The sequence below is a fragment of the Monodon monoceros genome, unplaced genomic scaffold, assembly GCF_005190385.1.
Source record: "Monodon monoceros isolate NGI ecotype Baffin Bay Population unplaced genomic scaffold, NGI_Narwhal_1 Super_Scaffold_21, whole genome shotgun sequence".
Lineage (NCBI taxonomy): Eukaryota > Metazoa > Chordata > Mammalia > Artiodactyla > Monodontidae > Monodon > Monodon monoceros.
The window spans coordinates 89,652,943-89,666,228 of NW_021703778.1; the positions used below are offsets into that span (position 1 = coordinate 89,652,943).

The window sequence follows — 13,286 nt, forward strand, 5'->3', positions numbered from 1 at the left end:
AAGCAAACATACAAATCAGAGTCAAAACCCCACTTTGTTTTCATTTTAACTTAATTAAGCAAACCAATTTTGCCAATAGGTAACCCTTTTCAAAGTCAATATCCAAATTCATTCTTATCATCAACATAGCTTCATATTCCAAGCACATAATTTCCTTAGACCTTAGTATACATTTGCTTGTATGATCTGGCTCATGCCGTTTTTACTGGCTTAAAAAATCAACAGCAGCAGACTCTCAGAAGTCCAATAAGTAAAGGTACTTGGACTGAAAACAGCAGGAAGTGGCTCAGAGCCCCTACCATTGAGCCCACTCCCCTCCCTGCATTGAGTTCTGAGACACCTCTACGGAAACCTCAGGGCTCTGTGCATGACAGTTTATAAACCACTTCCCTGGGCTTCTTAACTGCCAGTTATTGTCCAATTCTTCAACCAAAACCGGGCTGTCAAAAAGTCTGGACATGAATGTTATATCCTTCTATCTAAAACATTAAGAATTTCTAAACATTTCTGTTCTCTAGAGACCTGTTTGGATATTTATTTTAAAATAATATACAAATAAATTATTGAATCTCTATTAGTGATTAAAAATGACAATAAAAAACACGTTGTGGGCTTCCCTGGTGGCGCAGTGGTTGAGAGTCCGCCTGCCGATGCAGGGGACACGGGTTCGTGCCCCGGTCCGGGAAGATCCCACATGCCGCGGAGCGGCTGGGCCCGTGAGCCATGGCTGCTGAGCCTGCGCGTCCAGAGCCTGTGCTCCGCGGCGGGAGAGGCCACAACAGTGAGAGGCCCGCGTACCGCAAAAAAAAGCAAAAACAAAAAAATATGTTGTTACAGAAGTTAGACTGCATAAACTCAGAATTATTTAATGTTAATATTTAGAGAATAGCAGTAAAGATTGCGGCAAGATGGATTTATGTAAAATAAGTGAAGAAACATAAAATTAAACATTTAAAATAAGGTGAGACAGCATGGGTTTTGCTCCCCTAGAAAGATTTAAGATGTGTAAATGTCCTCCTACACAGAGAAGATGAAATAAATCCTCAAAGAAAGGAATACATTTTGGAGGTTCATTTTAGTACCACAAGTCTCTACTTGGTTTTTTATTCAGAGGCTCACCTCCCATAATCTGGGAGAGCATAAATTCCCTTTTCCTATCTTATTTCTCCCATACCGAATAAAAATAAAACCCAGTAGTTTGTCATCCCTAAGTCTAGTTTTTTTGGCCACAAGGGCAAAAATATGAGACAGGTTATAAAAATCATGGTGGTAACAACAGCCTTGTCTGTACATTCAAGCAGTGGAATGGATCACAGTTACATTAAAAGTTTTTTTTTAATTTCACCCCAAACTAGTAGAGACTATGACTGAGTTAACAGAACAGCCCTCTAACATATATTTAAATGGTGGTGGGTATTAATAAGGGAAATTATGACCCCATCAACTTCTCCGTGATGGGTAGATCTTGCTTGTCCTCTGGAACCAGGTCTCTCTACTATATTATAAGGAATAGTTAACCTAAAAGGCCTAGAGAAGTGAGCAAGGACCTCTCTCAGCTATTGGTCAAGACCTTCCAGGATTCAGAGAATGGTCTAAGATTCATTAAATTGCTGTAGGGCACTTATTGCCCCTTCCATAGTTGTAGCCAGTTGGTTTATTGCAAGCACTGATTCTCTATGGAGAACGCTGGCAAGTTCACGCTGGGCATTAGCATGTTCCCCAAGGACAATTAGCCTGTCCAGGTATGCTTCTGATTGCTTGGCCAGTTCCCCAATAAGCTGCCTGTTCCTGGCCATTTCTGCAGAAACAGTCCTGGTTAACAAGTAGTAGTTGTTCCTCATCTGTTGAGGAGGTGGCTGGTTGGGCAAAGTCCCATTGCTTAGATGAAGACGCAAGGGATAACTTCATGGAGGTGCTCAGAGATATCCCTGCACCCTTGGAGAAGCTGCCAGAAGTGTTGTCACCAGTGAAAACTTGCAAACAGGCTGCAAAATAAACATTTTGCCAAATAGTTCATCCATGTCATGAAAAAGCATAAAAATTAGCAATATAAAGTAGGTCAAAGACGTAGGTCTGTTCCAAATAGCCTTGCTAGCAGTGCTTTTTAGGTACACTCAGAAGACAGCATAAATTTCCCTGCTCTGGTGTCACAAGACTAGATCTTCTCTTTTTCTCAATCCATGTCAAATTTTGACTGAAGGTAAAAAACTGATAGTACTAGGAAAAAAAGAGGTCTAAAAAAGCAGTCAACACTTTACTGATAACTCCTTTAAGATTATTTTCTGGAAGCTTCTTTATCAAATATCTGATTATTTTGTCATAAGAAATAGGACCCTATGTGAGAAAACTTAGGGATCTGAACCTGCAACCAGCTTTTCTTCAAAGCCTAGATGTCCTGACCTAGAGGCAACACACAGGGCAACACTTCAGTTTGTTTTGTAACATTACTGTGTCCCAGGAATATCGTGTTTGCTATGGACTGAATTGTGTCATTTTCCCCCCTCCCCCAAACCTTCCCCATTCTCCAACCCTTCAATTCATATGTTGAAGCCCTAACCCTCAATGTGATGGCACCTGGAGATGGGGCCTTGGGAGGTGTTTAGGTTTTGATGATGTCATGAGGGTGGAGTCATGATGGGATTACTGCCTTTACAGGAAGAGACCAGAGAGTTAGCTGTCTCTCCATCATGTGAATATACAGTTGACCCTTGAACAGAGATTTGAACAGCATGGGTCCACTTATACATGGATTTTTTTTCAATAAATACTTACTATAGTACCATACAATCCTTGGTTGGTTGAATCTGTGGATGTGGAACCATGTATACTGAGGGCCGACTGTGAAGTCATACTTGGATTTTCCACTGCTAACCCCTGCGTTGTTCAAGGGTCAACTGTACACTAAGGAGGTGGCAGTCTACAGGGCAGGAAGTGGGACCTTGATCTAGGACTTCCCAGACTCCAGAACTGTGAGAAATAAAGGTTTGTTAAGACACCCAGTTTATGTTATAGCAGTGTGAGCTCACTAAGACAACGGTGAATGAAACTTGGTTCTGTTTCCTGGTTGCTTATTAAGTAGCAGGTTGGGAGAACGGAATTGGGAAGAAGGATTTCAAAAATTAACAACAAAGCCTGACAACAAAATTATTGCTTTAAGAGTTTTAATGGTGTGAGGGCAGGTAGGCACTAAGAGTGCTGGGTTTGTCAGAATCTGCCTCATCAGTGAAATCTGAGAACTGCAGCTGTGAGCTGAATATGATCCTCTTAGACTTTGGGCTCTGTCTCTCTGAACCTGAAATAAAAAGCTATCATTCTGAATAAGTGGATATACGTGGCTTTTTAAAAATCTCCAGACCATATCCATACCATATCCTACTGTGAAATCTCCCATGAAACACCCATCTCATCCCAGAAAAAACCTCTAATGGAGGCTCCTTGACTATGCAGTGAGCAGGATACAAGGTTCAGACAACTTTAGAAATTACTGTTTGGATCTTTGTTGTCCCTATCAAACTGATAGAGGGCACGAAGCCTTAAGTCCCTATTAGTCATCTCAACTCCAAGTGACAAGGAGGACATTAAAATGACATTCAGTTCAGAATTTTAGGGTGACCTCCCAAAACATACATTGCATGCATTTGCCTGACATCAGAGCATGCAGATTCCCTGTGCAGCACTGTTATTTCCAACACCTGAACATTGTGTCTGTTCCAAGGGGTCCTCAGAGTTCTCAGTCTTGGGAGCCACGTTGCTGACATCCTGGATCACTTGCCCTTGCTTGTCCGGCTCCTCAGCTCCCTTCTGAGCCGTGTGCTGTCTTGCGCTGAGCTCCTGTGGGTCCTCCTGGACTGTGGCTTCTTTTCCTTTGAAGGCATCCATAGCTGGTGGGCTCTGGTTCTGGCACCTGGCCTGAACAGCATTGTCCCTCATATTTTCAGGATCCAAAGAGAGGTGTGTACAGAGAAACTGACCTATAGTCTTGTAAAAGGCAGTGTGAGAGGATCTACCACTAACTTCACTGGTATGGAGATGCATCGAGAAGTTGCATTTTGGCCCACACTGGTATTCCGAGTGCCTCATTTACTCTGCCTCGGCATGTGTCATCACGACAGTGGATTGTTCAGGTGCTCAACAGACTGAGCCTCCCCAAGGACAGAAAGGGACTGTCCCTGACCATGGGACAGCTACAACTCTCTGGGGCTAGACACATCAGAGGCAAGAAGGAAAAAGAGCAAATGACAGGAAAAATGAGAAAGGAAGGGAACTGACTGCTGGTATTAAAGACCTACCGACTCCTGGAAGGTCTCTGGTGGACTCCTTGCATTTCCTGGAGCCAGCTGCTTCTGCTGACCCTGAATACAGGGGTTTGGCGGGGTATTGGGCTATTAGACCACATGCAAATGGCGGGTGGCTCTCTAGGAAAGAAATTAATGCTGCCCCATGTTTTCCCATGAACAGCTTTCAAACTTGGCTACAAAAGGATGTAAAGTTTGGGAGACCTGGATCAGTACTCTACCATGAGCTGTGAACTCAAAGGTTGCACAGATGCCAAGCAAGGAGGGAAATTCCTCCAGAAAAAAATGAGTGGTATTAAGAAGCAGCACTAGGTTTTGAAGAAAGGCTAACCATCCCTTCAGTGTAGTTAAGAGAAAAGAACTAAGTGTGCTGCTACCACAACTACATCCTTAAGTAACCATAAGTTGGGAAAAAGGGACGGGGATAGAGAACACAAACTGCTGATATGATTCTAGCCCCTATTTTGAATTCAGGCAAGAAAGCTATGTTAGAGAATTCTACATCTTTGAAGTGACTAAAATCTCTAAAACTTCATATGGAAGGTAGCCTTCCTCACTGTGCCATTGCTCCTCCTGCCTGGGAATAAAGTTGAGCCTCCCGACGAAGTTAAAGGCCTTACAAATGTTACAGAGAATGCCCTGATGTTGTGGGGCAGTGTTTGCTCTGTCTTCTCCGAGAAGATTCCTCAGTGTAATGTTATACGGCAAGCTCTACGGTAGTCACAAGATCTCTCACAATGCTGCAGTGAAAGTGGGGATGTCTTCTCAGTCTGCTTCCCAGAACTGGGATTTGTTAGTGAGCTGATGGAATTACTATCTAAGCTGTTATGGGACTAGACTGCACGTCTTTACCTATGTCCTTCAGCGAATTACCAATTAAACCAGATTGGTCTGGGAGGCCTTAGAAGCTTAGGACACCTTTCGAAGACAGGGGAGGATGTGAAGTGAGGGTCAGGTTGGAAGCATCAACTACTTGTGCATAACCACACTTCCTAGCCCGGCCCACAGCACTTCCTCTGTGACTGGCCCATCTGAAGTAGTGTGAAAACTTGACAGATGAGAAAAAGCACTTAGGATACTGCTCTAATCCTTTCAGCATGTAACAACTATGGTCATCTGTTAGTGAAGCAGCTTAGGGGTGGGAACATCTGTGACTTATTCAACTGCATAGACCATTGTTCCTCTTGCCCACTCACATTTTGAGGTTTGGACATTCACTGAATCTGTACCTTGCTTGAGGGTATGTTGTGTAATAGTGATAAAAAAGAGCATGGGTGCGTGACAGAGTCTACAGTCACAGGTGAAAATTCTGGTTACTAGCTATGACTTTGAGCAAGTGGCTTTTTAGACTTCAATTTCCTTATCTGAAAATTAGGGACAATGCAATGTACCTCTTAGATGATTCTGAAGATTAATTAAAAGGAAATAACATTCGTAAAACATCTAAGAAAGCATCTGATACAAGGCAATCTATATGTTGACAGTCATATTACTTTTAAAGTAGCATTGTGTAGATATTAAAAAGATGGCATTACTTCTCTCACAAAGTTTGTTTTTGAAGCATACATAGTTTAATTAGCCTTTGTGGAAATTTACTTCATTCAACCCAAATAAATATAGAAACAAATAATTCTCTGTAGAAAATACTTTTTCTCACCTTAGCTGCTTCGTTGATGATTTGGAACCTGGTGCTCTCTTTGCCTTCTGTGACTGAGTCTAGTAATGCCCGATAGGTAGACTTCTTGGAGAGCCGCTGTTTCTGACGCCTACAGATTTGGAGTATACAGATGTCTGAGAATGATTTGTGACTCTCAGCCTCCAAAAGACTATATTACCATGTGGAAGTCATTAAAATTCACTTCAATAGTAGGTGAACTGGGCACAAGCAGTATATTAGTACTCCAATAAAGCACTAAGAGGAGTATCAATAATTTAGAGAGCTAAAAAAATTAATAAGCAGAGTGCTAATGCAATTAATAAAATAATAAGAAGAGTACTAATAAAATTGTTCACCATAACACTACTCAAGGATGGTATTTTGTTCCCTTTATTGAGAAGGTGGGGCAGTTTTCACAGATGACACGTATTAGCTTGTTGATGTCCCTCCCTCTTTCCATGAAATGTATACTTTAATTGAAACTTAATAAATTTTAGTGGAAGTCCAATATAATCCAGTGGTTTGTCAAGGTGACCAGGAGTTCACTATAGAATTCCCTCTAAGGTACCTGTTCAGAATTAAAATGATATGATTTTCTTTCTCTAGAGTTGTGTGTATAAATTAGAAAGTTGTATGATATAATTTTTGGTGATTTCAGTTTCAGGACCACATAAAGGTAGACACTCAAAGAAGTTTTAAAGAAATATTTTTTGAGGCTCTGGGGAAATAGGCAATCATATAGTGGTGATGGGAGTGCAAAATGACACAATCTCTATGGAGGGATATCTGGTAATAGTTAAAATTTCAAATACATTTACTCTTTGACCTAGTAATCCCACTCCTGGAAATTCATCCTACAAATATACCTGCATGTGTAGGAAATGACATATGTATAGCTTTTCACTGTGGCAGTGATGTTACAGCAAGACTGAAAACAACCCAAGGGTCTAGCAGTAGGAGAGTGAATACATTATAATTTACCCAATGGAATACCATACAGCTATGAAAAAGAAGACAATTTCCATATACTCATACAGAGCTCTTCAGAATAAATTATGAAGCAGAAAAAAAGACGTATACAACAGTGTATATAGAAAGCTACTTGGCCTAAGAATGGTGGTGATATAAGAATATGTGCATTCACAAAAAGAAATACTGGAAAGATAAATAAGAAATTAATAAATCTGGTTACTTACAGGGAAAGATGTGGAATGGGGTGGAAGGGGACAAGAAAGAAAGTAACATTTTTCAATGTGTATCTTTTTATATTATTTGATTTTTGAACCATGTAAAAGTATTATTTCTTCAAAGATTCAAAATTTTAACGTTAGTTGAAAAACACTTTGACTTTTAAAATACCTGTTTATTAACACAGTAATGTTAATTATAATGTATAAGTATACAATATAATTAATTATAATTAATAACATAATAATAAAATAATACAGGAGTTAAGCTAGAGTAGTAAAGGTGAATTTCTCCTGTCAATAAATTATTTAATCACTGAATTTCCTAATTGACTCTTTCCTCAGAAAGTCTATCAGTTCTCAAAAATTTAATAAATATCAATTTTGAAATATTTTCAGAACTATTCTATCTAGGTCATATACTTCCTCTTCTTACCTGTAGAAAGCAATCTTGCTGCAGTCTTTGAAAATCTTTTTATCCACAGCTTCATCTTCAACACTAATAAAAAGACATTTTAAGAAACTTATTTTACATAGGGTTTGTGAATCCAAATTTTGTACCTTCTCTAACTATAATATAAATCATGGGACATAAATCATTGTGATGCAAAATTGTGTCATGGCCATAACACAATAATGTGTTTGCTGCAGAACAACATCCTTTTGTAAACCACCCATGGTAAACAACAAAACATGAAGTTCTGGGATTGCTCAGAAAGCAACAGAAAAAGAGCACTGTCACTTATGAGAAAGGGTTCTTTAAAATGAATGACTGAAGGCTATGGCTACAACAATAAAATCTGAAGGAGTAAAAACAAAAAGCCCCAAACCAGACCAACAAAAACAACCCACCCACCTACTTATTCAACAAAATATTTTCAGAACTTTCTTGCTGAGTGTTGGGCTCTGAGGAAGATAAGAAGTACTGTGTCTGAGTTTTCTTTGACAGCTTAACCAACATCACAAATCAACCTGACAAATGATATAACAGAGGTATGTACGAGGTGCTAGAATAAGGATAGAAACAGAGAAGGAAAATCCTTTGCTTTTTAAGACGATGCTGATAATCTAGGGGCCAATGTTTTTTATTTCTTATTTATTTTTAACATCTTTATTCGAGTATAATTGCTTTACAATGGTGTGTTAGTTTCTGCTTTATAACAAAGTATACATATGTCCCCATATCTCTTCCCTCTTGCATCGCCCTTCCTCCCACCCTCCCTATCCCACCCCTCTAGGTGGTCACAAAGCACAGAGCTGATCTCCCTCTGCTATGCGGCTGCTTCCCACTAGCTATTTTACGTTTGGTAGTGTATACATGTCCATGCCACTCTCTCACTTTGTCCCAGCTTACCCTTCCCCCTCCCCGTATCCTCAAGTCGATTCTCTAGTAGGTCTGCATCTTTATTCCCATCTTGCCCCTAGGTTCTTCTGAACATTTTTTTCCTTTTCTTTTTCTTTAGATTCCATATATATGTGTTAGCATACGGTATTTGTTTTTCTCTTTCTGACTTACTTCACTCTGTATGGCAGACTCTAGGTCCATCCACCTCACTACAAATAACTCAGTTTCGTTTTTTTTATGGCTGAGTAATATTCCACTGTATATATGTGCCACATCTTCTTTATCCATTCATCTGTCGATGGACATTTAGGTTGGTTCCATGTCCTGGCTACTGTAAATAGTGCTGCAATGAACATTGTGGTACATGTATCTTTTTGAATTATGGTTTTCTCTGGGTATATGCCCAGTAGTGGGATTGCTGTGTCATATGGTAGTTCTATTTTTAGTTTTTTAAGGAAACTCCATACTGTTTTCCATAGTGGTTGTATCAATTTACATTCCCACCGACAGTGCAGGAGGGTTCCCTTTTCACCACACTCTTTCCAGGATTTATTGTTTCTAGATTTTATGATAATGGCCATTCTGACCAGCATGAGGTGATACCTCATCGTAGTTTTGATTTGTATTTCTCTAATAATTAGTGATGGTGAGCATCTTTTCATGTGCCGCTTGGCCATCTGTATGTCTTCCTTGGTGAAATGTCTATTTAGGTCTTCTGCCCATTTTTTAACTGGATTGTTTTTTGATATTGAGCTCCATGAGCTGTTTGTACATTTTGGAGATTAATCCTTTGTCTGTTGTTTCATTTGCAAATATTTTCTCCCATTCTGAGGGTTGTCTTTTTGTCTTGTTCATGGTTTCCCTTGCTGTGCAAAAGCTTTTAATTAAGTCCCATTTGTTTATTTTTGTTTTTATTTCTGTTACTCTAGGAGGTAGGTCAAAAAAGATCTTGCTGTGGTTTATGTCAAAGATCTTTCCAGTTTTGAAGAATAAACTCTGGAATGATATAGGAAGAGATGTACTTAGCTGAACCTGGAAAGCAACCTGTTTGAAATTCATGTGTTAAGAGTTCTGATCACAGGGCTTCCCTGGTGGCGTAGTGGTTAAGAATCCATCTGCCAATGCAGGGGACACGGGTTTGAGCCCTGGTCTGGGAAGATCCCACATGCCGTGCAGCAACTAAGCTTGTGCACCACAACTATTGAGCCTGTGCTCTAGAGCCCACGAGCCACAACTACCAAGCCCGCGTGCCACAACTACTGAAGCCCACACAGCTAGGGCCGTGCTCCACAACAAGAGAAGCCACTGCAATGAGAAGCCCGCGCACTGCAACAAGTAGCCCCAGCTCGCCACAACTAGAGAAAGCCCGTGCGCAACAACGAAGACCCAACGCAGCCAAAAATAAATAAATTCATAAGATAAATAAATAAAATACCACCATGTTAACGTTAAAAAAAAAGAGTTCTGATAACAATTCTAACGGTTTTGTTAACCATCCTTCAAGTATTTCATGAGAGGCTATTAATATCAATTAATTCCGTGGGGAATTGAGAAGGCTAGAGATTGAGTCCACAAATATAAAATATGCAAATAAGACATGCAATCAAACAATCAATAAAGTCTTCAGGGTCTTCCTTGGTGGCGCAGTGGTTAGGAATCTGCCTGCTAATGCAGGGGACACAGGTTTCAGCCTGTGTGCCGCGGAGCAACTAAGCCCATGTGCCACAACTACTGAGCCTGCGCTCTAGAGCCCACGAGCCACAACTACTGAAGTCCGCGCGCCTAGAGCCTGTGCTCTACAACAAAGGAAGCCATCTCAACGAGAAGTCCGCGCACGGCAACAGAGTAGCCCCGGCTCCCCGCAACTAGAGAAAAGCCGCACGCAGCAATGAAGACCCAACGCAGCCAAAAATAAATAAATAAAATTTATAAAAAAATAAAGTCTTCAAAGCCAGAATGTTGTTTTCAGGTACTATCTATCCCCTGCTTCCGTGGGCCCTGGGGTCAGTCCCTGCTGGACCACTGGGCCTTTACCTGATTTTCTCAGCTGCGTCCATGGCTTCCCAGTCACTTCACAGGCTCCCAGATCTCAGGCCAAGGCCCCAGGCGATCTTTTAGATTGTCAGTCTTTCTAAATAACCGCCAGCACTTCACCACCATCAAGTTTCTGGGACTTTCATGTCCTTAAGGAGTGACAAATTGACACTTGCTCCCGGGATTTCCAGGCCCAAATTAGGGTTTCTACAGAGATTTATCTGGCAAATTTTTCTTGGTTCTGAGTAGCTGATGAGGAGCTGCCTTCATTAGAAAACGAAAAGGTTTTTGCATCCGAGGAGGCGTGTACTCAAAGAGCCCTAGAGGATGCAGACCAAGGGCGTGAGAACGAGGAAGTACCGACAGGGCCTGCGTGATTAGGTAGAAGCTTCTGCAGATCTACCTCAGTGACTGTCACGCCACGGATACTGAAAACTGACCCACTCTCTCCTGTATTTTAGCTTTGAGTAGGAAGTGCCGGCGGGGTTGTTGCTGGAGGTTGATGTTCTCCGACCAAACTCTACATCATACTCTTCACGGCTAGAAGGGTCTTTTAAAAGGGGTTGTCTACTACATTATGCCGTTTAGGAAGGCTTATACTCCACCACCGCCAAACTCCAGTCTTTGCTTAAATACCTCCGGAAACCGAGTACTCACTACTACACGCTAAACAGGCAGCCAGACTTTTGGCCCCAGCGTCTGACTCAAACGATGAGGGACTGGGGCGAACGGGAGGAGGAGAGAGCCAAACGCCACATGGGGTTCTTCCCTGGTCCCCAAACCCTTTAAGGGCTGGGAGAGAGAAGAGCCAACAGACTCGGCTGTTAACTTTTGTGGATCATTCTAACACTCCAAGGTGACCAGGTTACGGCAGGAAGACGCCTGCGCAGTAGGTCCAAAGCCTCACACCAAACCTGACAACTGCCTGAGGGCGGGGCCGCTGAGTCGCTAAACAAACAAGCCACCAGAGGTTTTGAGGACCCGGATTATCCCGCCCCCAGAGCGGAGCCGGAAGAGGGCGGGACGAACCGGAAGAAGGTGAAATGCTTTCGGTAGGCACTCCACGGCTGGGAAGATGGCGGCGGCTGCGTGGCTTCAGGTGCTGCCTGTCATTCTTCTTCTCCTGGGGGCTCAGACGTCCCCATTGTCGCTTTTCAGTGTAGGACCGGCATCCGTCGCTGCTGCCGACCGATCCAAGTGGCACATTCCGATACCGTCGGTGAGTGGTCACTTCAGGAGCAACTGAGCCCGGAGGAGCAAGGGGTGGGGCTACGGCAGCCCAAGGGGTCCATGAAGGTTCCACTGAAGTCCGCTTCCAAAGGGGTGGGATTGCCGGGAGTGTCTGTGTAGCTGCTTAACCGGGACTCACCTCCCTGGAGCGGGAAGCCGTACACTTCTTTGGGTAAATTAGCAGGAATGTCAGGGTCAATTCAGGAGCGGAGAGTGGCGGTGGAGCGGTTTCTTATCAGCAAAGGCAGAGAACTTTCATTGCCTGACTGGAAACGTGTAAACTTGATGTATAGGTGGAGAGTGGTTTCTCTTTCAGCAGAAGTTTCACAAAATCTTGTGACCCCGGGTTGGATGAGAGGAATATGTAAATAGACATCTTTCTTTCTTTCTTTCTTTTTTTTTTCTCTGTACTTTTTTGTTACTGGATAATTCTACTTACGAAGTTGGTTGATTTCATTTGGACTTTGAAATGGTTATTCTAAGCCCTGCCGTGTAATTAGGAAGCCTGGGCATTTAAAATGATGTATTCTAACGTGAGAATGTTTAAAACGGAAGAAACAGTATTCTAAAATTTCTTATGATAAGTTAGTTTTTCTTAAGGATAATTAACTGGATTGGTTGACCCTTTCTTCCCTTTACCACCTTTTTGAAACGTCGTTTGAGTAAGAGCTATAGTGCTGTGAGCCGACAAATCAGATGCTGGCTGGAAATGCCGAAAAGCATTAGTCTTATTAAAACCACGGTAGCCTTTTTGTTCTGCTCTGCTCACTGGTTGTAATGCCCAAATCTTATTTGAGCTTTTGATATGGTAAGAATTACAGCTTTTGTTAATTTGGTGACGATGTTCAGATTCTCAGTTTTAGGTATTTATTTGTTACCTGTAAAATGGTTAATAGTTAAATATGGCTGTCTGCTCATAGAATAGTTTATTTGAAGAAATGATTGGTTATTCTGGACGGTGGTTAGTGAGTAAAGGGAATGAACTGATTAAGGAGTACCTTTTAGAAAGATTTAAGTTAGGTTAGGATTTCTAGCAGCCTCCCTTCTGGAGTCCTTGCTTCATGGCCTGTGGAAAAAAGAAAAATCTTGTCTCTGCACCAAGCTTCAAAATCCTGCAGTTTGGATATGGTTGAATTTTACTAAAAGGAGGGATATTGATGCCTTTTTTTGTGTGTGTGTGTGTGTTAAGAAAGCTAACGTCAACATTTTATAAATTTTAGCTTTTTATATCAGTTATATTCTGCTTTGGGAATTAAAGTGATCTGATGCTAATTATCTCTCCTTTATCTTTGCAGGGGAAAAATTATTTTAGTTTTGGAAAGATCCTCTTCAAAAATACCACTATCTTCCTGAAATGTGAGTTTTTGCATTTCATGAAGTTTTTATTCGAGTTTTTGAGTGATCTTTAAACTTTCAAATTACCTGTTTTCTACCTCTGATGATTTACTCTCAACATAAGTTCTGAAATTTAATAGTCCAGCACTATCTAGGTATAAACCTATGTAGTGTAACTAAGGTCCTTTCACAGAATAATCTTT

General features: G+C 41.4%; 2 protein-coding genes across 8 annotated transcripts in view; one reads left to right on the forward strand and one right to left on the reverse strand.

Annotated features, from left to right (window-relative positions):
* GANC (glucosidase alpha, neutral C) overlaps positions 1 to 11,268 on the reverse strand; it is a 96,104-nt gene extending 84,836 nt beyond the window's left edge. For all 4 annotated transcript variants that reach the window (XM_029237458.1, XM_029237456.1, XM_029237457.1 and 1 more), the window contains exons 1-3: positions 10,519 to 11,268; positions 7,576 to 7,638; positions 5,953 to 6,061 (exon numbers count right to left, since the gene is read on the reverse strand). In XM_029237458.1, coding sequence (XP_029093291.1) covers positions 5,953 to 6,061; positions 7,576 to 7,638; positions 10,519 to 10,541 — 195 coding nt within the window. In that variant the 5' untranslated portion in view covers positions 10,542 to 11,268. The remainder of the gene's footprint in view (positions 1 to 5,952; positions 6,062 to 7,575; positions 7,639 to 10,518) is intronic.
* A 267-nt stretch (positions 11,269 to 11,535) lies between these two features.
* TMEM87A (transmembrane protein 87A) overlaps positions 11,536 to 13,286 on the forward strand; it is a 43,322-nt gene continuing 41,571 nt past the window's right edge. For all 4 annotated transcript variants that reach the window (XM_029237878.1, XM_029237881.1, XM_029237880.1 and 1 more), the window contains exons 1-2: positions 11,536 to 11,737; positions 13,044 to 13,104. In XM_029237878.1, the coding sequence (XP_029093711.1) occupies positions 11,594 to 11,737; positions 13,044 to 13,104 (205 nt within the window). In that variant the 5' untranslated portion in view covers positions 11,536 to 11,593. The remainder of the gene's footprint in view (positions 11,738 to 13,043; positions 13,105 to 13,286) is intronic.